The following is a 24,293-nucleotide window of genomic DNA, read 5'->3' on the forward strand; positions in this document are numbered from 1 at the left end:
ATATATATATATATATATATATATATATATATATATATATATATATACACACACACACATTTTTTATATATACACATACATGTATACATATACACACACATACATATACTGTATATATATATATATATATATATATATATATATATATATATATATATATATATATATATATATATATATATATATATATATATATATATATATATATATAAAAAATACACCCTCTTTGAATTCTATGGTTTTACGTATCCAGACATAATAAAATCATCTGGCCCTTAGCAGGTCTTAAAATTAGGTAAATACAACCTCAGATGAACACCCCCACATGACATATTAAACGGTGTCATGATTTATTGAACAAAAATAAAGTCAAAATGGAGAAGCCATGTGTGAAAAACTACATCTTGTTATTCAATAGCTTGTAGAACCACCTTTAGCAACAATAACTTGAATTAATCTTTCTCTGTATGATTTTATCAGTCTCTCACATCGTTGTGGATGAATTTAGGCCCACTTTTTTTAAACAATGCTTCAGTTCATTGAGGTATGTGGGCATTTGTTTATGCACAGCTCTCTTAAGGTCCCACCACAGCATTTCAATCAGGTTGAGGTCTGGACTTTGACTGGGCCATTGCAACACCTTGATTCATTTCTTTTTCAGCCAGCCATTCTGTTGTAGATTTGCTGGTGTGCTTTGGATCATTGTGCTGTTGCATGACCCAATTTCAGCTAAGCTTTAGCTGTCGGACAGATGGCCTCACATTTGACTCTAGAATACTTTGGTATACAGAGGAGTTCATGGTTGACTCAATGACTGCAAGGTTCCCAAGTCCTGTGGCTGCAAAACAAGCCCAAATCATCCCCCCTCCACCACCGTGCTTGACAGTTGGTATGAGGTGTTTGTGCTGATAGGCTGTGTTTGGTTTTCACCAAACATCTCCACTTTGTTCTCATCTGTCCAAAAGGCATTGTTCCAGAAGTCTTGTGGTTTGTTCAGATGCAACTTTGCGAATTTAAGCCGTGCTGCCATGTTCTTTGTAGAGAAAAGAGGCATTCCCCTTCCATACAAACCATACATGTTCAGTATTTTTCTAATTGTGCAGAGAGACGCTCTTGATTCAAGCAGCATTGTCCGGTTCGCTTTCAGAAGACATTTGTGGATCGTCACACATCCCAAGTTTACCAGACTCTGGGAGTAATGGACTTTTCCTGTTGGGGCCTCTGTTTCACACGGTGACTGTATATCATGATTGGCTATTTTCAGAAGCCATTGAACTTTTATTATTTCAGAAGCTATTTTTTAACTGTAGAACTTTTATATAATTTTATTCATCGTATTTTATATATATATTTTTACACAACATTATATTCAATATTTATCTGTGATTCTATATCATATCAGAAAGACTATTGCAATAGATTAAGTAGCACTGCTCTTTTTATATACAATGGTGCACAATCTACATTCTCATTTCTATTGATTATCTTTGCCTTTTGTCCTTCCAGCGCTGATTAATTTGTGTTTAAGTTTTCTAATTGTACTATTATGAACTGTAACATTCTAACTGAGGCCTGCAGAGTCTGAGATTTCTTGGGTTTTTTGCAATTTTTTCTGAGCATTGCACGGTCTGACCTTGGGGTGAATTTGCTGGGACGTCCACTCCTTGGAAGATTGGCAACTGTCTTGAATGTTTTCCCATTTGTGAATAATCTTTCACACTGTAGAACGATGGACTTTAAATTGTTTGGAAATTGCCTTATAACCCTTCCCAGATTGATGGGCAGCAACAATTGCTTCATTAAGATTATTGCTGATGTCTTTCCTCCTTGGCATTGTGTAAACACACACCTGAATGCTCCAGATCAGCAAACTGCTAAAACTTCAGCTATTATAGAGGTGGTCCAACTTGCGGATGATTAATTAATCAAGGGCATTTGGTTAGCAGCACCTCTTAGCCTCTTATGGAAGCAGTAAGGGTGTATTTAGTTTTTCACACATGGCTTCTCCATTTTGGCTTTATTTTTGTTATATTTACCTAATTTTAGGACCTGCTAAGGACCAAATGATTGTTATGTCCTGATATGTAAAACCATAGAATTTAAAGAGGGTGTACTTTTTCACATGACTGTATATCTATCATTATTGACTATCTATATCTCTCTCTATATATCTATATATATCTTGAAATTTTCACTAACCCACTAGTCCCAGACAAGAAAGAAATTGGGTTAGTAGTTTAATCCCTTACTAGTAAACTATAGTGATATTTTCCCACACATTTGTTTTATTATACATACACAATATATATCTCAAAATGTAATGTAAGTTATATTTTAGACTAAAGAGCTTTTTTTCCTCCTGTATATCTCATTTTAAATTTTCCACCTCCCTCACAAGAGTTACTAGTTTATGTTTTTGGCAAGACTTGTTTTCATCTTTTTAAATAAAATTACCTATTGTTCTTCAGGAAGAGAAAATGAAAACTCTGCAAACACTGGAGAAAAAGAAGCTGCAACAGCTGGATGCAGAACACAGCATGGAGACTGAGCAGTGGAAAGAACGCTCAAGACTAAGTAAAGAGGTGATAAAAACAATACCAAATGTCAAATTGTTACACTATACACGTAATGCAGTCAAAGTTCATCTTGTTATTTAAATTTGCCCAAGAATTTAGATGCAGAGTTGTCACTGAAGCAGCAACAGATAACAGACGGGAAAGCGGATAAACAAGGAACCAGAGAGACGCACTTCCCACTTATTCTTCTCGTGACCAAATAGATGAGTGACAACATTCAGTTGTTTAGCATTTCAAATCATCGTCCGCTTAAAATATAAATTAAAATCTAGTTTCAATGTTGGTTTGTTTAAAGATTTATTTTAACAAACATCAATTTGTAGAAGAAAAAAGGTATGTGGTATTTTAGAGATAAATACACTATGTACAGTTATGGGAAAGGAATCTCAAATTCATAGTAACGTTTGGGTACTGAATAAAAAAAGTCTTTAATATATTTAGACGGTAGGCTTTTTTCCCTGTTATGTGTGGATTCCACAATGGACAATTCTAGACCATCTTTCTCTGTTCTCATTTCCGTGATAATTAATCACCTTGCATTATCATCACATCAGACAAATCCTCCACTCCTTGCAGCTTCAAGTTCTACAGAGAGATAAAAGACAGATTATCAGGATAATTTACAAATTAAGCTACTGTGGTTCATCAATACCTTGCTTTACTTACCTTCTCATTAGCCAAATGCAAAAGGCACGCAAAGGCCAGGGGCACCGAGAGATTCTGTGCCATAATTGGAGGCAACCTGCTTATCAAAAATGACACTGTGTTAAGAATAGCAAATATATAAATACATGGAAATCAGCAAAATTAAATAGGCATTCTACCTTTTCTGCAAATCCTTAGTGACATTGCTGAAAACACTCTCATCCGTAACAACTGCAGTTTCAGGTTCATCCTTTGACACCTTTTTTTCCAAAAACGAAAACAGAAATACAATAAAAATGTAAAACTTATTTTTAATTGTTTCCACTTGATTCCCTCCCTGTGTCCTTTCTGATAATCTATGTCACTCTTCCATACAATGTATAACTTCTAAAAGGGTTGTACAATTTTCCCCATCTGTATCATAATTCCCTTTAACATTTATCTACATTATGATAGCTCTTTACAGTACTAGGTACCTCATATTATGCATAATTAAAAGCAGCAATTAAACATGTCAAAAATGTATTTATACAAAAAAAAAAAGATGTTAAAACTCTGATATTAAAATAACAATTAAATAAATGTACAGAAATAATCTCCAGTGTTTTTATTGTAAGCATAGATATATCAAGTTTTTTATAAATATTTAAAGAGACAGTAAAGTCAAACTTAAATAAATGGATTGGATAGATGACATTTAAAAATGTTCCAACTTAGTTTTCTTGGTATGCATTGTTAAAGTGACAGTAAAGTTAACGCTTTATGAAAGGATATAATGAATCTTTGTAACAAAATATACATAAATTATTTATTTTGCTACCTCTTTCTGTAAAATACATCTAAAATTGTGCTTGTTTCACTTTTACACATTTTCACTTTCTCCCAGGTTTGGGTTAATACTTTTAGCCAATTTATGTAAGCTTTTGTTTACTTCATCCTCCCCCTAAGATTTTCAGCAGTCACGTTTTGCATCAACAATCTTGATAGAAGAATCATTCTTTGCAATAGTAGCCAAGTTGAATCAGTGCTAAACCACCTTAAAGGGTCATTATACAATAGATTTTCCTTTGCATAAAAGTCTTGTAGCTGATCTGTTTATATAGTCTATACAGGGTTTTGTTTTTTTTTTTAAAGTATAATTTTGCTTATTTTTAAATAACATAGCACTGATTTTCAGACTCCTAACCAAGCCTCAAAGTTTTAGAAGTAGACTGTTGTCTACCTACTCCAGCTTGCTCTTGTTTGTGTTAAGAGTCTTCCAGTGGATGTTCCAACTAATCTTTTCAACCAAGCTAAACTGTGATTTTAATCAGTATCTGTGCATATTATTCTTTATAGTAGTGTATAATACATGCAGTTACATGAAAATTGGTGTAAACTGTCCCTTTAAGGGAAGAGATAAGAGCAGGTTTATCCCAGTCTCTCTCAACTGCACATGTGCAAACAGAGTTTGTGCTTTATCCGACTATTAGTTTGTGATTGGTTAGCAAGGATTGTTTTGTTCTGTGGGACACGGAAATCAGTGAAATGAACATAAAACAGTATACTCATTTGACAAAATAAAGCTGCAGTTTTCATTGCAACATTATTCTCAGATATAAAATCATGTAGGTTACAATTTGGGTTTAGTGGTCCTTTAAAAGAGTAAACCTATACCATTGGATTAATAATATTGTCGTGCAAGCACTTCAGCTTAAGTGCATAGTTGGACTGTTCTCTTACTCAAGGGATAGTTGAGTTTACTCTTTTCTTCCAACTTGATGTTATTTTGTACAAAGAAATCAACAGGTAGATTTTTATGATTACTTTTTTGCATTTGTACTATGTACTTTAAACCTCATTAATAAAAAAAAATAAAAAAAAGTAATCCTCAGGAGTGTGCATGTGTTTATAGCAATGTTATACATAGATGCAGACACTGCTGCTATAGAATGCTAAAGACATGTGCACACACCTAAGCTTCTTTTACACTACCTAGGTTTACTCTTCGAAATAGAGCAAAAACAAAATTTAATAAATAGAAGTAAATGTAAATTGGAAAGTTGTTTGGTTTAAGTTAGACTTTAAAGGTCCATTATACACCAAATTTTTATTTGCATAAATGTGTTGTAGATGAGCCATTTATATAGCCCATCTGGGAGTGTTTTTGTAACAATATTTAGTTTTGCTTATTTTTTAATAACATTTTCAGACTCCTAACCAAGCCCCACAATGTCAGAAGTAGACGCACTTTTCCAGTCTACTGCTGGCTTCTGTTTGTATAATCTGTCTTTTCATATGCAGGGAACGGGGAGGGGGGGGGGGGAGTCAGCTATCAAACACTTTCCCTGGGTGTTCCTACTATCCTAAATAAACAGTGCTAAACTGTCTCTAATTAAGTTTTTAAAAAGGTTGTATTCTGGATGTTTAGATCAGTATCTGTGCATATCATTCTTTATAGTAGTTATATGAAAAATGGTGTAAACTGTCCCATTAATTTGTTCCTATTATATGGCGTTAGTATTCATAGTTTTCTGAAGCTTATCTCTGCTTTATACATTTTCTACTGCTAGATTCTCCTTTACAACAAAAGTATCATGATTGTAATGTTCTGTTGAAATGTACCCAGAAACCTTTAAAACAAACATATAACATTGTAAATTCAAATATAGTTACAGATTTTTTGCATACTATATGCATAATTTTGGAACTTTTAAAGATTTTATACACTTCTGCCTCCTTTGTAACAACAATGCAAATTCATCTTTAATCTTTAGATATGAGGACAGTTAGTGATTTTGGCATTATTGGGGGGGGGGGGCACAAACTGATTCTTGAAGACTAAATAACATGAAACCTATTAAAGACAACCTGTAAAAAACAAAATTTATGCTTACCTGATAAATGTATTTCCTTCCGGATAAGGCGAGTCCACGGAATCATCAATTACTGTTGGGAACACCACTCCTGGCCAGAAGAGGAGGCAAAGAGTACCACAGCAAAGCTGTTATATGTCACTTCCCTTCCCACAATCCCCAGTCATTCGACCGAAGGAAAATAGAGAAAAAGGAAATAACACAAGGTGTAGAGGTGCCTGAGGTTAAAGTTAAAAATAATTGTCTTAAAATAAAGGGTGGGCCGTGGACTCACCGTATCCGGGAAGAAATACATTTATCAGGTAAGCATAAATTTTGTTTTCTTTCCTAAGATACGGTGAGTCCCCAGAATCATCAATTACTGTTGGGAACCTATACCCAAGCTAGTGGACACCGATGATTAGGGAGGGACAAGACAGGTAACCTAAACAGAAGGCATCACTTGAAGAACCTTTCTCCCAAAAGAACCTCACCCGAGGCAAAAGAATCCAATTTGTAAAATTTGGACAGGGTATGCAGAGAAGACCAAGTTGCAGCCTTGCAAAACCGTTCCACAGAAGCTTAATTTTTGAAGACCAAAGAAGAAGAGACAGCCCTAGTGGAATGAGCTGTAATTCACTCAGGAGACTGCTGCTCAGCAGTCTCATAAGCAAAACCAATTATATTTCTCAACCAGAGAGAAAGAGAAGTAGCAGAAGCTTTCTGACCCTTACGTTTCCCAGAGAAACAAACAAACAAATAGGGCAGAAGACTGGTAAAAATCCTTAGTCGCCTGTAAATAAAAAAATGTAAAGCATGCACAACCACCAAGTTGTACGGCAAACGTTCTTCAGAAAAGAAGAACTATGACAAAGAGAAGGAACAACAATTTCCTGATTAAAATTTCTGTCCAAAACCACTTTAGAAAGGAACATAACTTAGTACGAAGAACCGCCTCATCAGCATGAAAGATAAGGCGAATCGCACTGCAAAGCTGAGAGTTCAGACACTCTCCAAGCAGAAGAGATAGCAATAAGAAACAAAACCTTCAGACAACAACTTAATATCTATGGAATGCAATGGCTCAAACGGTGCTTGCTGCAAAACTTTAAGACTAATAAATTTGAGCAGCGCAGATACTCACACAAACAATCAAAAAAGAGGGGAGCGTCTCTCGAGAGAACAGGCTAACCAACTGTGCGGACACGTGAGCCAGCAAGATATGCTCGTGATATCTGTCAAGAGTACCCATATTTCTTATACAGATGCAACCTATAAATATATAATTGGAAAATTCACAACTTGTTAACTGAAAACTAACTTCAGAAGCACAGATGAGGAATTAACTGGCTTCACCACATGAATGTTTTTATTTTGTCTTCAGCAATAAGCAAAGGAAATTACTCAAAGCCATTATCAACCTGTTACTCCTAGGGTGTTATTTCAAGCAGACAAGGAAGCACATCTGATTCTGTGTCCTCACCTGAGGGTCTACGCCGGATAACACAAACCTAAATGTGAGTATGGATATACTCTTAAGAAATATTGCTGTAGACACTGCATTAAGGAGTTGCTCTTTCCCATCAACAGAACCCAGCGGCTGTTTTCTGAGGTCCCATACCAGAATAAAGAGCTCCAAGTTTGACCACATCACCTCTGGGACAATCTGTTTTCCTCATATGATAAGATTTGTATACCGGACATTTCTGAAAAGACTTTGTCCCTAGTATCTCTGTGATTTTATATTCTGTGCAATTAGTTTAATTCGATATTTTTATTTGTATTTTAACTGCGGCCGCAAATTGTATTTTGTATCCTTTTATCATTGTATCTATATCTATATATATTTTGACTATTTCTCTCTATTGAATAAATGTATTAGATTTTGGATAATTTAGGACTCTTTGGAGGATACAATTAAGACTTTTTTGAGGATCAAACGGATACTCGCAGTTTATCATAGCTTGGTTCTTATCACACATTAATTGCACATTATCATTGCATATAATTTTTGCACATTTATTTTTCTGCACATTTATTTAATTGCACACATAAGTTAAACTTATTTGAACACCAAAAAATTTTGTAACTATTTTTTGTGATTCCATTTATGACCACTGATTAGTCACATTTGTTATTATTAGTTTTATTTTCACCTTTAGCATTTGTTTGCTCAATCATTATACACTTTCTAACACTGCAAAACTTTAAGAACAAAAGTTAAGGTTTCCAGGAGGAGCAACAGACTTAAAACACAGGCCTGATTCTGACCAAGGCCTGACAAAAAAAAAATTGCACATCTGGCACGTCCGCCAGACGCTTATGCAGCAAGAAAATATAATGCAGAAATCGGACCCTTCAGAGAACTGACTGACAAAACTCCAGACCTTCGTGTAGGAAGGGCAAAATCCTAATAATCCTGACCCTACTCCTAGAGTAGCCTACGGATTCACACCATAAGAACATTTACGCCATATCTTATAGTAAATGTTTAAAGTAACAAGCTACAAGCCAGAAACATGGTCTCAATGACTGACTCAGAAAACCCACGCTTAAACCGAACTTAGAGTCCAAACTCCAAGCAGTCAGCTTCTGAGAAATGATATTTGGGTAAAGGAATAGACCCTGAATTAGAAGGTCCTTCCTCAGAGACAATCTCCAAGGTGAGAAAAATGATATCTCCACTAGGTCTGCATACCCAATCCTGTGAAGACACGCAGGAGCCATCAGAACTACTGATGCACTCTCCTGTTTGACACGAGCAATGACTCGTGGAAGGAAGCAAACTTAGGAAACAGAGATGAGAGATTGAAATCCCAGGAAAAGCCACCAGAACATCTATCGGAACGGTCTGCAGATCACTAGACCTTGAACCGTATCTTGGAAGCTTGGCGTTCTGCCGAAACGCCCTCAAAAGCCAACTCCGGAAACCCCCCATTTGAGGGTTTACCCGGAGAACACCTCCAGATGGAGAGTCTCCCAGTTGTCCACCCCTGGAAAATGGATGAGAAATAGCAATTGTGAGCTTCCGCCCACAGACAATCCAATTCACCACCTATGACTAAGGAACTCCGAGTTCCTCTGGATTAAATAATGTCCATGCACCGCATAGGTTAACGCGATTCTGGAGTGGTGGGATCCGAACCCACGCCTCCAAGGTGACTGGAGGTTTAATCCAGTGCCTTAGACAGCACGGCCACTGATGTAAGCCACTGAGGTGACCTTGTCCGACTGGAACAAAGTTAAGGACGATTGAGGCTGAGCTTTAGAACATTGCGAATCTCTTTCAACTCCAAGATGTTAAAGAAAAAAGCAGTCACTTCCATGCCTTAAATAAGTCCCAGACTGCTTCCCATCCCAGTAGGCTGGCGTCCGTGGTCACATCACCCAGGAATGTCTCCAGAAGCACGCTCCTTGAGACAAATACTCCTGAAAAACCACCCTGGGAGAAAGTCTCTTGATGATTGATCTAGATCTACCTCCTGAGACAGATCCGAATGATCTCCATTGTATTGAAAATAGCAAAAAGGGAATGATGTCCATGGAAACCATCAGACCAATTCCCTTCATACATAGAGTCACTGAAAAGTGAAGGAAAAATCAACTACAGCTAGATTCATTAACCCCAACCCTCTAGTTGCAAGATGGTTAACCCCTTAATGACCACAGCACTTTTCCATTTTCTGTCCGTCTGGGACCAAGGCTATTTTTACATTTCTGCTGTGTTTGTGTTTAGCTGTAATTTTCCCCTTACTCATTTAATGTACCCACACATATTATATACCGTTTTTCTCGCCATTAAATGGACTTTCAAAATATACCATTATTTTCATCATATCTTATAATTTACTATAAAAAAAATTATAAAATATGAGGAAAAAATGAAAAAAAAAAACACACTTTTTCTAACTTTGACCCCCAAAATCTGTTATACATCTACAACCACCAAACAAAAACCATGCTAAATAGTTTCTAAATTTTGTCCTGAGTTTAGAAATACCCAATGTTTACATGTTCTTTGCTTTTTTTGCAAGTTATAGGGCCATAAATACAAGTAGCACTTTGCTATTTCCAAACCACTTTTTTTCAAAATTAGCGCTAGTTACATTAGAACACTGATATCTTTCAGGAATCCCTGAATATCCATTGACATGTATATATTTTTTTTTAGAAGATATCCCAAAGTATTGATCTAGGCCCATTTTGGTATATTTCATGCCACCATTTCACCGCCAAATGTGATCAAATAAAAAAAATTGTTCACCTTTTCACAATTTATTTTACAAACTTTAGGTTTCTCACTGAAATTATTTACAAAAAAACTTATGCAATTATAGCATACATGGTTGTAAATGCTTCTCTGGGATCCCCTTTGTTCATAAATAGCAGACATATATGGCTTTGGTTTTGCTTTTTACTAATTAGAAGGCTGCTAAATGCGACTGCGCACCACACGTGTATTATGCCCAGCAGTGAAGGGATTAATTAGGGAGCATGTAGGGAGCTTCTAGGGTTAATTTTAGCTTCAGTGTAGTGTAGTAGACAACCCCAAGTATTGATCTAGGCCCATTTTGGTATATTTCATGCCACCATTTCACCGCCAAATGCAATCAAATAAAAAAAAAACGCTAAATTTTTCACAATTTTAGGTTTCTCACTGAAATTATTTACAAACAGCATGTGCAATTGTGGCATAAATAGTTGTAAATGCTTCTCTGGGATCCCCTTTGCTCAGAAATAGCAGACATATATGACTTTGGCGTTGCTTTTTGGTAATTAGAAGGCCGCTAAGTGCTGCTGCGCATCACACATGTATTATGGCTAGCAGTCAAGGGGTTAATTAGGTAGTTTGTAGGGAGCTTGCAGGGTTAATTTTAGCTTTAGTGTAGAGATCAGCCTCCCACCTGACACATCAGACCCCCTGATATCTCCCAAACAGCTCCCTTCCCTCCCCCACCCCACAATTGTCCCCGCCATCTTAAGTACTGGCAGAAAGTCTGCCAGTACTAAGATAAAAGTTTTTTTTTTTTTTAAAAATACATCTTTAGCATATTTACATATGCTACTTTGTAGGATCCCCCCTTAGCCCCCAACCTCCCTGATCCCCCCCCCAAAACAGCTCTCTAACCCCCCCCCCCGCCTTATTGGGGGCCATCTTGGGTACTGGCAGCTGTCTGCCAGTACCCAGTTAACAATATTTTTTTTCTCATTTTTTTTTTTTTTTTTTACATTTTTCTGTAGTGTAGCTTCCCCACGACCAACCCCTACCCCCACCCCCTCCCAGATCCCTTAGATTACTTTTTGGGGGCATTTATTCCCCCTCTTCCTCCCACTTATAGAGGATTATTTCTGTAGTGTAAGCGGTTCCCACCCGCTCCCTCCCGTGCACGCGCCCGCCCGCCGATCCCCCGTGCACGCGCGCGTGTGTGCGCGCCCCTGACTCTCCCGCCCCCCTCTGTGTCTCTGAAGCCATCGATGGCCGCCCACCCGCCTCCCACTGCAGCTCCCACCCACCAACGATTGCGGCCATCGATGTCCGGTGTAGAGAGGGCCACAGAGTGTCTCTCTCTGCACCGGAGGGGTACAAATTGTTATTGCAGGATGCCTCGATATTGAGGCATCCTGCAATAACCGGAAAGCAGCTGGAAGCGATGAGGATTGCTTCCAGCTGCTTTCCAAACCGAGGACGTACGCCATACGTCCTCAGGCGTTAACTGCATTTTTTCTGAGGACGTATGGCGTACGTCCTCGGTCATTAAGGGGTTAAGCTATCAACCCAACCATTAGAGCTTACTGTTGGCTGGACAGTAGACAGCAGAGAGAGGAAAAGGAATAAATCCTTGATTAGCTGACCTCTGATAGAATCTTCTCCTAGATAGAGAATCTATTAAGGTCCCCCCCCCCAAAAAAAAAAATCACCCTTGTGGATGGAACAAGGGAACTCTGCACCAGATTAATTTCAAATCCATGGGAAAGATAAGTGGACAAGATCTCCTGAAAGAGAGTTTGCTCGAAAAAAGGATGACACCTGAACCATATATTGTCCAGAAAGCACCCTTGCAATACCCCAAGATCTAAAAGTCTGTCTAAGAAGATGAAACTCAGACTTGAGAAGATCCCGATCATGGGAACAATACATACACATCCTTCAGGTCTATATTTGTTATGAACAGGCCCACTTGCAGCAAAGGAGAATGGATACTACTTTGAAGGGCAGAACCTGAGAAACTTGAGGTAAATACCTAGATCCCATTCCCAGATTGGGACTGGAACTATGACTCCCAGAAAAGGTCCTGAACCCAGTTCAAGGAATGCTTCTCATCACACCTGAATTGCAGATACTCCAGAAGGAGAAATCTACCACTGGGAGGAATCTTAGAATGGACTAAGTTTGGTTGGCTTCCCAAAGAATTGACTGACCCTGCAGAAATAGGAAAACTTTCCTTTAGTCTACTCTCTTGACAGGTGGTATTTCCCCCCTAAAGTCAGAAGATAATTCTGCCAGACCAAGTCCCAACAAAGGTCTCATCCTTGAAAAGAAACGCCAGAAGCTTGGATTAGGAGGAAACATAAAATAAGAACCTGCAACTGCAGAACTAGAAAGCTTAGGCTGTACCACTAAGCCACAGGTAAGCTTCTCAGCTGATTTCCAAGATTTCAGCCACAAGCCCGACTGGCTAGCACAGCAAGTCTAATAAGACAAGCCACTGTTCTAAATAAACAATTAAACCTCCAGCTTCTTATCCATGGATCCGTAAAGGAGCAGCTACCCTCCATAGGGATCAACGTTCTCCGAGCCATAGTAGAAAAGCTCCCTTCTACTTAAGGCACCATGCATTTTAATGGAGTCAGCGACAGGAAAATCCTTTAAAGGACGGGAGACAGGGAGAAAGGTATGCCTAGCTTCTCCTATTCCTGTAAAAACATCCAAGGCACGTCTAGAAAACACCTCCTCATAGGAACAAACATCATAGAAATGATAAAGTTCACAAAAACTTTCAAAGGTTGACAATGACAGGGAATCAATGTTTTCCAAGTAGCCAAAACCTCATTTAACAGAACACGAGGTGTGCAAGCATACATCAGATGAAGGAATTATACTGTCCGAATCTGAGATTTTACCCTCAGAATCTACTGGCGAATCCACCTCACCAGACTTAGGAGAGAGAGAGAGAGATCTGTGTAGCAGAATGAGAAACAGAAACATTACTATCTGAATTTTAAATATCCTCTTGCGTTTTCCCTGTAGGTAAGGAAAAAAAAAAAAAAAAACCTAAAGCAGATACTGCAGAGGATACCTGAAATGCAAAATCTGTAGGCAAATACACTCTTTCAGGAGATAGAGAGGAACCGCAGGGATCCTGATCAGTGTTCCCTCTAAGGACAGTTTTGTGTGCAGCCCAGCAGTGAAACAGTTAACAAGAGAACCATACCTTGCTATCTGCATTGTACAGTGTTTGTTAATTGCAGGGTGTGGTTACTTAACTGTTTCACTGCTGGGCCGCACACAAAACTGGCCTTACAGGGAACACTGATCCCGATGTGTCGCCATTGAGGCTTGGGACGATTAAGGAGAAAGCTGTGGCATTGCCTAGACAGCATCTACCTGAGACACAATGGGTTCTGGACAAAAACCTATCTCAGCATGAGAAATTTGTGGCTAAGCAAGCAGCACATATTGCATATAGGCAACCATTTGCGCTATAACAAACATAAAGAACAAGAGACAGATGTTCTTGATGCAGTAGTAAATTAAAAGAAAAACTTATTAAAACATACAAATATGTACATATGTAACTATGGAAATATGCGGTGTACTTGCACTCTATAAAGTACAGGTAGGGCTTCTGAGAACAATACTAGCGCTAAGCTAGAAAAACCAGACCATTTTCAAACCCCTTAGCTTAACTGAAGTAGGACAATTCATATTAAAAAATATCTGTTTTTAAAAACTTTCACTCCGCTTCCCCAGCCTAACTCAGCCCCGGAAGTACAACCGATCTACCTGCGTAGTGATCGAGAATGAAATTAACATATCATTGGGGACGCCACACCACTAACTGACTTCTACCACAAGTCTAAAGCAAAGCGGAGAATTGGGTCACGTGACACACCAAAAAAAATAGATAAAAAAAATAACTGCATTGCATACAAGCGCGCGCTTACAATCTTTAACCATACAGCGTCTCTTCCCGCCCTAAAAATAATGGCGGACCGCCGAAAGAAGAAAGTAATGATCATAAGGATCATAAGGATCATGGAGATTCAGTCTTTTCACACATCTTTACATGCAGCATGCCCTGAGCTGTTACAGAAAATTAACACATCGTAGCATTCAGATGCTATACAGCCAACTGTCCAAGAGGTCATAGCAGTCTCTGTGTAAATACATTCTCAGCCCATAAAACACTATATGAAAGAAAGATCATCTACAGAAAGGCTGCTAAAAAACTAAAGCTTGCTAGCAGAACCCACAATGAATAAAAAGGATATACTTTAACACATAAAAAGTCATAACCCCTGTCTCCAGTCACATCTTAGTGCCTGCTCCCTGCCTGTCAATATCCTTACAAAGAATTCAGTTGTCCCATATAAGCTGCAGCTGAATTTTATGAAGTGCAGAGTCTCTTATGCCCAGAAGACAAAGGCACTTACCTGCAGTCTGGCCGTTCGGCAGGACGACAGCTTACTAGGTATGAGAGGATGCCGCTCCTCACAGAGACCTGTAGAAAAAAGAAAGAAACAGAGTAAACCTACTTTGGCTTTCTGTACTAGGACAGCAAATATGTTAGGAAAATGCAGCAAGGCCCACCTTACAAGTTTTAAAGCCATCACTACCCTACTGAAGACGCTAACGTGGAGTACAGCTAGACCCAATCTTGAGAGGAAAGGTCAGAGCAAATCTACTCTGGCTTTCAAAATAATAAAATCTTGACTGAAGTGAAATCTTCTTCAGACACCAAAACTTAACCTCCTCCTTGCACCGAAGGCAAAGAGAATGATTGGGGATTGTGGGAAGGGAAGTGACATATAACAGCTTTGCTACGGTCCTCTTTGCCTCTTCCTACTGGCCAGGAGTGGTGTTCCCAACAGTAATTGATGATTCCGTGGACTCCCCGTATCTTAGGAAAGAAACCTGTAATAATGCCTTTTATACTAAGAATTGATGATCTTTTATCAGAGCTTACCTCTTCAACTGTATCCGTACTTCCCAACTTGGTGTTGGTCAGCAAGCTCCACATTGTTGTCTTTAAACGCTTCATGTCCATTTTCTTAGCTGTTTTTGCATATTGAATCTCTATTTTATTTACCTATAGAAATAGGTCATTAATGACTGCAAGTAACAACTAATTCCAATCATGTATATGCTCTTTTCCTTGTCCCACCCACCTTATGTGGCTCTGCCACCAGATTGTCTTCCCCATAGCTTGTAATGTTCATATGGTTCTCAATTATCCCATTCTCAGCATTGATCCCAACACCTTCCGATCCCATAAACGCATCGTCATCGTCACTGTCATCAGCCTGAATAGATTATTACAAAGAATGTTATGAAATTTTTCCAAAGTGCTTATAAAGGAGATTTATTCAAGAAACAATTCTCACCTGGAGAGCGGGACAGAAGTTGGAGGTATCATTTGGATTATTGTAATCGTATTCTCCAATCTCATCTTCTAGTTCAGAAACAGAGGCCTGAGAGACCACCCTCTTTACCTGGTGAGAAGGAAAAAAAAAAAAGGAAAAAAAAAAAGCATGTTAGCATGTTGTTGTCAAGGAAGCCATCGTTCAGGAAGGATTGTAAAATATTTACCCTATCCACAGGCCTTAGACTCAACTTGACAATGTTGTCTGGGTCATAGTGAAAATCTGCAGGTAACGTAGTAGACTTCTTGTTTTGGCTTTCTAGGGTAGATTTTGCCAGTGTGGTAGCTGCCTGGAGAAGTGGTTATAAAAAAAAAGAGTTAGATATTTAAATGTAAGATGTGCAACATTTGAATTGCAGGTTTTTATGAAGAAAGAAATTTACTAAGAAACAAAAATGTAGTTTTGGTTGACATTTGCCTGCAAATTTAATCTATAAACACTATTGACAAAAACATAATTTATGTAAGAACTTACCTGATAAATTCATTTCTTTCATATTAGCAAGAGTCCATGAGCTAGTGACGTATGGGATATACATTCCTACCAGGAGGGGCAAAGTTTCCCAAACCTCAAAATGCCTACAAATACACCCCTCACCACACCCACAAATCAGTTTAACGAATAGCCAAGAAGTGGGGTGATAAGAAAAAAGTGCGAAAGCATAAAAAAAAGAGGAATTGGAATAATTGTGCTTTATACAAAAAAATCATAATCACCACAAAAGGGTGGGCCTCATGGACTCTTGCTAATATGAAAGAAATGAATTTATCAGGTAAGTTCTTACATAAATTATGTTTTCTTTCATGTAATTAGCAAGAGTCCATGAGCTAGTGACGTATGGGATAATGACGACCCAAGATGTGGATCTTTCCACGCAAGAGTCACTAGAGAGGGAGGGATAAAATAAAGACAGCCAATTCCGCTGAAAAATAATCCACACCCAAAACAAAGTTTAAATTTTATAATGAAAAAAACTGAAAACATAAGCAGAAGATTCAAACTGAAACAGCTGCCTGAAGTACTTTTCTACCAAAAACAGCTTCAGAAGAAGAAGAAAACACATCAAAATGGTAGAATTTAGTAAAAGTATGCAAAGAAGACCAAGTTGCTGCTTTGCAAATCTGATCAACCGAAGCTTCATTCCTAAACGCCCAGGAAGTAGAAACTGACCTAGTAGAATGAGCTGTAATCCTTTGAGGCGGAGTTTTACCCGACTCGACATAAGCATGATGAATTAAAGATTTCAACCAAGATGCCAAAGAAATGGCAGAGGCCTTCTGACCTTTCCTAGAACCGGAAAAGATAACAAATAGACTAGAAGTCTTTCGGAAATTCTTAGTAGCTTCAACATAATATTTCAAAGCTCTAACTACATCCAAAGAATGCAATGATTTCTCCTTAGAATTCTTAGGATTAGGACATAATGAAGGAACCACAATTTCTCTACTAATGTTGTTGGAATTTACAACCTTAGGTAAAAATGCAAAAGAAGTTCGCAACACCGCCTTATCCTGATGAAAAATCAGAAAAGGAGACTCACAAGAAAACATAATTTATGCTTACCTGATAAATTCCTTTCTTCTGTTGTGTGATCAGTCCACGGGTCATCATTACTTCTGGGATATAACTCCTCCCCAACAGGAAATGCAAGAGGATTCACCCAGCAGAGCTGCACATAGCTCCTCCCCTCTACGTCACTCCCAGTCATTCGACCAAGAATCAACGAGAAAGGAGAACCCAAGGGTGAAGTGGTGACTGGAGTATAATTTAAAAGATATTTACCTGCCTTAAAAAACAGGGCGGGCCGTGGACTGATCACACAACAGAAGAAAGGAATTTATCAGGTAAGCATAAATTATGTTTTCTTCTGTTATGTGTGATCAGTCCACGGGTCATCATTACTTCTGGGATACCAATACCAAAGCAAAAGTACACGGATGACGGGAGGGATAGGCAGGCTCATTATACAGAAGGAACCACTGCCTGAAGAACCTTTCTCCCAAAAATAGCCTCCGAAGAAGCAAAAGTGTCAAATTTGTAAAATTTGGAAAAAGTATGAAGCGAAGACCAAGTTGCAGCCTTGCAAATCTGTTCAACAGAGGCCTCATTCTTAAAGGCCCAAGTGGAAGCCACAGCTCTAGTAGAATGAGCTGTAATTCTTTCAGGAGGCTGCTGTCCAGCAGTCTCATAGGCTAAACGAATTATGCTACGAAGCCAGAAGGAGAGAGAGGTAGCCGAAGCCTTATGACCTCTCCTCTGACCAGAGTACACGACAAACAGGGAAGACGTTTGTCGAAAATCCTTAGTTGCCTGCAAGTAGAACTTGAGGGCACGAACTACATCCAGATTGTGTAGAAGACGTTCCTTCTTTGAAGAAGGATTCGGGCACAGGGAAGGAACCACGATCTCTTGATTGATGTTCCTGTTAGTGACTACCTTAGGTAAGAACCCAGGTTTAGTACGCAGAACTACCTTATCTGAATGAAAAATCAAATAAGGAGAATCACAATGTAAAGCTGATAACTCAGAGACTCTCCGAGCCGAAGAAATAGCCATTAAAAATAACACTTTCCAAGATAACAACTTTATATCAATGGAATGAAGGGGTTCAAACGGAACTCCTTGTAGAACGTTAAGAACAAGGTTTAAACTCCATGGCGGAGCAACAGTTTTAAACACAGGCTTGATTCTAGCTAAAGCCTGACAAAAGGCCTGGACGTCTGGATTTTCTGACAGACGCCTGTGCAACAAGATGGACAGAGCTGAGATCTGTCCCTTTAATGAACTAGCCGATAAACCCTTTTCTAAACCTTCTTGTAGAAAGGACAATATCCTAGGAATCCTAACCTTACTCCAGGAGTAACCTTTGGATTCGCACCAGTATAGGTATTTACGCCATATCTTATGGTAAATCCTTCTGGTAACAGGCTTCCTAGCCTGTATCAGGGTATCAATAACCGACTCAGAAAAACCACGTTTTGATAAAATCAAGCGTTCAATTTCCAAGCAGTCAGCTTCAGAGAAGTTAGATTTTGATGTTTGAATGGACCCTGTATCAGAAGGTCCTGTCTTAGAGGTAGAGACCAAGGTGGACAGGATGACATGTCCACTAGATCTGCATACCAAGTCCTGCGTGGCCATGCAGGCGCTATTAGAATCACTGATGCTCTCTCCTGTTTGATTTTGGCAATCAATCGAGGAAGCAGCGGGAAGGGTGGAAACACATAAGCCATCCCGAAGTTCCAAGGTGCTGTCAAAGCATCTATCAGAACTGCTCCCGGATCCCTGGATCTGGACCCGTAGCGAGGAAGTTTGGCGTTCTGGCGAGACGCCATGAGATCTATCTCTGGTTTGCCCCAACGTCGAAGTATTTGGGCAAAGACCTCCGGATGAAGTTCCCACTCCCCCGGATGAAAAGTCTGGCGACTCAAGAAATCCGCCTCCCAGTTCTCCACTCCCGGGATGTGGATTGCTGACAGGTGGCAAGAGTGAGACTCTGCCCAGCGAATTATCTTTGATACTTCCATCATTGCTAGGGAGCTTCTTGTCCCTCCTTGATGGTTGATGTAAGCTACAGTCGTGATGTTGTCCGACTGAAACCTGATGAACCCCCGAGTTTTTAACTGGGGCCAAGCCAGAAGGGCATTGAGAACTGCTCTCAATTCCAGAATGTTTATTGGTAGGAGACTTTCCTCCTGATTCCATTGTCCCTGAGCCTTCAGAGAATTCCAGACAGCGCCCCAACCTAGTAGGCTGGCGTCTGTTGTTACAATTGTCCAGTCCGGCCTGCTGAATGGCATCCCCCTGGACAGATGTGGCCGAGAAAGCCACCATAGAAGAGAGTTTCTGGTCTCTTGATCCAGATTCAGAGTAGGGGACAAGTCTGAGTAATCCCCATTCCACTGACTCAGCATGCACAATTGCAGCGGTCTGAGATGTAGACGTGCAAAGGGTACTATGTCCATTGCTGCTACCATTAAGCCGATCACCTCCATGCATTGAGCTACTGACGGGAGTTGAATGGAATGAAGGACACGGCATGCATTTAGAAGCTTTGTTAATCTGTCTTCTGTCAGATAAATCTTCATTTCTACAGAATCTATAAGAGTCCCCAAGAATGGAACTCTTGTGAGAGGAAAGAGAGAACTCTTCTTTTCGTTCACTTTCCATCCATGCGACCTTAGAAATGCCAGAACTAACTCTGTATGAGACTTGGCAGTTTGAAAGCTTGAAGCTTGTATCAGAATGTCGTCTAGGTACGGAGCTACCGAAATTCCTCGCGGTCTTAGTACCGCCAGAAGGGCACCCAGAACCTTTGTGAAGATTCTTGGAGCCGTAGCCAATCCGAATGGAAGAGCTACAAACTGGTAATGCCTGTCTAAGAAGGCAAACCTTAGATACCGGTAATGATCTTTGTGAATCGGTATGTGAAGGTAAGCATCCTTTAAATCCACTGTGGTCATGTACTGACCCTTTTGGATCATGGGTAAGATTGTCCGAATAGTTTCCATTTTGAACGATGGAACTCTTAGGAATTTGTTTAGGATCTTTAAATCCAAGATTGGCCTGAAAGTTCCCTCTTTTTTGGGAACCACAAACAGGTTTGAGTAAAACCCTTGTCCTTGTTCCGACCGCGGAACCGGATGGATCACTCCCATTAATAACAGATCTTGTACACAGCGTAGAAACGCTTCTTTCTTTATCTGGTTTGTTGACAACCTTGACAGATGAAATCTCCCTCTTGGGGGAGAGAATTTGAAGTCTAGAAGGTATCCCTGAGATATGATCTCTAGCGCCCAGGGATCCTGAACATCTCTTGCCCAAGCCTGGGCGAAGAGAGAGAGTCTGCCCCCCACTAGATCCGGTCCCGGATCGGGGGCCCTCGATTCATGCTGTCTTAGGGGCAGCAGCAGGTTTCCTGGCCTGCTTGCCCTTGTTCCAGGACTGGTTAGGTTTCCAGCCTTGTCTGTAACGAGCAACGGCTCCTTCCTGTTTTGGTGCAGTGGAAGTTGGTGCTGCTCCTGCTTTGAAATTCCGAAAGGGACGAAAATTAGACTGTCTAGCCTTAGCTTTGGCTTTGTCTTGAGGCAGGGCGTGGCCCTTACCTCCTGTAATGTCAGCGATAATTTCTTTCAAACCGGGCCCAAATAAAGTTTGCCCTTTGAAAGGTATATTAAGTAATTTGGACTTAGAAGTTACATCAGCTGACCAGGATTTTAGCCACAGCGCCCTACGTGCCTGAATGGCGAATCCTGAGTTCTTAGCCGTAAGTTTGGTTAAATGTACTACGGCCTCCGAAATGAATGAATTAGCTAGTTTAAGGACTCTAAGCCTGTCCGTAATGTCGTCCAGCGTAGCTGAACTAAGGTTCTCTTCCAGAGACTCCATCCAAAATGCTGCCGCAGCCGTAATCGGCGCGATGCATGCAAGGGGTTGCAATATAAAACCTTGTTGAACAAACATTTTCTTAAGGTAACCCTCTAATTTTTTATCCATTGGATCTGAAAAAGCACAGCTATCCTCCACCGGGATAGTGGTACGCTTAGCTAAAGTAGAAACTGCTCCCTCCACCTTAGGGACCGTTTGCCATAAGTCCCGTGTGGTGGCGTCTATTGGAAACATCTTTCTAAATATTGGAGGGGGTGAGAATGGCACACCGGGTCTATCCCACTCCTTAGTAACAATTTCAGTTAGTCTCTTAGGTATAGGAAAAACGTCAGTACTCGCCGGTACCGCAAAGTATTTATCCAACCTACACAATTTCTCTGGTATTGCAACAGTGTTACAATCATTAAGAGCCGCTAAAACCTCCCCTAGTAATACACGGAGGTTCTCCAATTTAAATTTAAAATTTGAAATATCTGAATCCAATCTGTTTGGATCAGAACCGTCACCCACAGAATGAAGCTCTCCGTCCTCATGCTCTGCAAGCTGTGACGCAGCATCAGACATGGCTCTAGTATTATCAGCGCACTCTGTTCTCACCCCAGAGTGATCACGCTTGCCCCTTAGTTCTGGTAATTTAGCCAAAACTTCAGTCATAACAGTAGCCATATCTTGTAATGTTATCTGTAATGGCCGCCCAGATATACTAGGCGTCACAATATCACGCACCTCCCGGGCGGGAGATGCAGGTACTGACACGTGAGGCGAGTTAGTCGGCATAACTCTCCCCTCGCTGTTTGGTGAAATTTGTTCAATTTGTACAGATTGGCTTTTATTTAAAGTAGCATCAATACAGTTAGTACATAAATTTCTATTGGGCTCCACCTTGGCATTGGAACAAATGACACAGGTATCTTCCTCTGAATCAGACATGTTTAACACACTAGCAAATAAACTTGCAACTTGGTTACAATCTTATTTAACAAAAACGTACTGTGCCTCAAAGAAGCACTAAACGATTAAATGACAGTTGAAATATGAACTGAAAAACTGTTATAGCATCAATCCTTGAAAACAACACAACTTTTAGCAAAGGTTTGTTCCCATTAGTAAAGTAACAATAATTAAATTTGAAACGTAAAAATAACAGAGCAACGTTTTTAATCACAGTCAATATATAAGTCTCACAGCTCTGCTGAGAGAATCTACCTCCCTTCAAAGAAGTTTGAAGACCCCTGAGTTCTGTTAGAGATGAACCGGATCATGCAGGAAATACAAGAGTAACTGACTGGAAATTTTTGATGCGTAGCAAAGAGCGCCAAAAACGGCCCCTCCCCCTCACACACAGCAGTGAGAGAGAAACGAAACTGTCACAATTAAAACAAGCAACTGCCAAGTGGAAAAATAATGCCCAAACATTTATTCACTCAGTACCTCAGAAAATGCAAACGATTCTACATTCCAGCAAAAACGTTTAACATAATAAATACCTATTAAAAGGTTTAATGTACTTTTTTACAGAGTAATTCCAGTGAAGTACCATCCCCAGAATACTGAAGTGTAGAGTATACATACATGTCATTATAACGGTATGGCAGGATTTTCTCATCAATTCCATTCAGAAAATAAAAACTGCTACATACCTCAATGCAGATTCATCTGCCCGCTGTCCCCTGATCTGAAGCTTTTACCTCCCTCAGATGGCCGAGAAACAGCAATATGATCTTAACTACTCCGGTTAAAATCATAGTAAAAACTCTGGTAGATTCTTCTTCAAACTCTGCCAGAGAGGCAATAACACGCTCCGGTGCTATTGTAAAATAACAAACTTTTGATTGAAGTTATAAAAACTAAGTATAATCACCATAGTCCTCTCACACATCCTATCTAGTCGTTGGGTGCAAGAGAATGACTGGGAGTGACGTAGAGGGGAGGAGCTATGTGCAGCTCTGCTGGGTGAATCCTCTTGCATTTCCTGTTGGGGAGGAGTTATATCCCAGAAGTAATGATGACCCGTGGACTGATCACACATAACAGAAGAAAGAGCAGATAATTCAGAAACTCTTCTGGCAGAAGAGATGGCCAAAAGGAACAAAACTTTCCAAGAAAGTAATTTAATGTCCAATGAATGCATAGGTTCAAACGGAGGAGCTTGAAGAGCCCCCAGAACCAAATTCAAACTCCAAGGAGGAGAAATTGACTTAATGACAGGTTTTATATGAACCAAAGCTGGTACAAAACAATGAATATCAGGAAGATTAGCAATCTTTCTGTGAAAAAGAACAGAAAGAGCAGAGATTTGTCCTTTCAAGGAACTTGCAGACAAACCTTTCTCCAAACCATCCTGAAAAAACTGTAAAATTCTCGGAATTCTAAAAGAATGCCAGGAAAAATGATGAGAAAGACACCAAGAAATATAAGTCTTCCAGACTCTATAATATATCTCCCTAGATACAGATTTACGAGCCTGTAACATAGTATTAATCACAGAGTCAGAGAAACCTCTTTGACTAAGAATCAAGCGTTCAATCTCCATACCTTTAAATTTAAGGATTTGAGATCCTGATGGAAAAAAGGACCTTGCGACAGAAGGTCTGGTCTTAACGGAAGAGTCCACGGTTGGCAAGAAGCCATCCGGACAAGATCCGCATACCAAAACCTGTGAGGCCATGCTGGAGCTACCAGCAGAACAAACGAGCATTCCTTCAGAATCTTGGAGATCACTCTTGGAAGAAGAACTAGAGGCGGAAAGATATAAGCAGGATGATACTTCCAAGGAAGTGACAATGCATCCACTGCTTCCGCTTGAGGATCCCTGGATCTGGACAGATACCTGGGAAGTTTCTTGTTTAGATGAGAGGCCATCAGATCTATTTCTGGAAGTCCCCACATTTGGACAATCTGAAGAAATACCTCTGGGTGAAGAGACCATTCGCCCGGATGCAACGTTTGGCGACTGAGATAATCCACTTCCCAATTGTCTATACCTGGGATATGAACCGCAGAAACTAGACAGGAGCTGGATTCCGCCCAAACCAGAATTCGAGATACTTCTTTCATAGCCAGAGGGCTGTGAGTCCCTCCTTGATGATTGATGTATGCCACAGATGTGACATTGTCTGTCTGAAAACAAATGAACGATTCTCTCTTTAGAAGAGGCCAAGACTGAAGAGCTCTGAAAATTGCACGGAGTTCCAAAATATTGATC

The 24,293-nt window shown here is 39.8% G+C and overlaps 2 protein-coding genes across 4 annotated transcripts in view; one reads left to right on the forward strand and one right to left on the reverse strand.

The window, feature by feature from the left end:
- LOC128664575 (serine/threonine-protein kinase 10-A-like) overlaps positions 1-2,771 on the forward strand; it is a 345,944-nt gene extending 343,173 nt beyond the window's left edge. Inside the window, 3 exon segments of the mRNA XM_053719393.1 lie at positions 2,469-2,582; positions 2,669-2,706; positions 2,708-2,771. Of these exon segments, the coding sequence (XP_053575368.1) occupies positions 2,469-2,582; positions 2,669-2,706; positions 2,708-2,771 (216 nt within the window).
- Positions 2,772-2,856: 85 nt separating this feature from the next.
- NCAPH (non-SMC condensin I complex subunit H) overlaps positions 2,857-24,293 on the reverse strand; it is a 132,915-nt gene continuing 111,478 nt past the window's right edge. For all 3 annotated transcript variants that reach the window (XM_053717824.1, XM_053717822.1, XM_053717823.1), the window contains exons 12-18: positions 15,867-15,989; positions 15,662-15,769; positions 15,446-15,580; positions 15,244-15,366; positions 3,401-3,480; positions 3,243-3,318; positions 2,857-3,161 (exon numbers count right to left, since the gene is read on the reverse strand). In XM_053717824.1, coding sequence (XP_053573799.1) covers positions 3,102-3,161; positions 3,243-3,318; positions 3,401-3,480; positions 15,244-15,366; positions 15,446-15,580; positions 15,662-15,769; positions 15,867-15,989 — 705 coding nt within the window. In that variant the 3' untranslated portion in view covers positions 2,857-3,101. The remainder of the gene's footprint in view (positions 3,162-3,242; positions 3,319-3,400; positions 3,481-15,243; positions 15,367-15,445; positions 15,581-15,661; positions 15,770-15,866; positions 15,990-24,293) is intronic.

This window comes from Bombina bombina, chromosome 6 (genome assembly GCF_027579735.1).
Source record: "Bombina bombina isolate aBomBom1 chromosome 6, aBomBom1.pri, whole genome shotgun sequence".
NCBI classification, from domain to species: domain Eukaryota; kingdom Metazoa; phylum Chordata; class Amphibia; order Anura; family Bombinatoridae; genus Bombina; species Bombina bombina.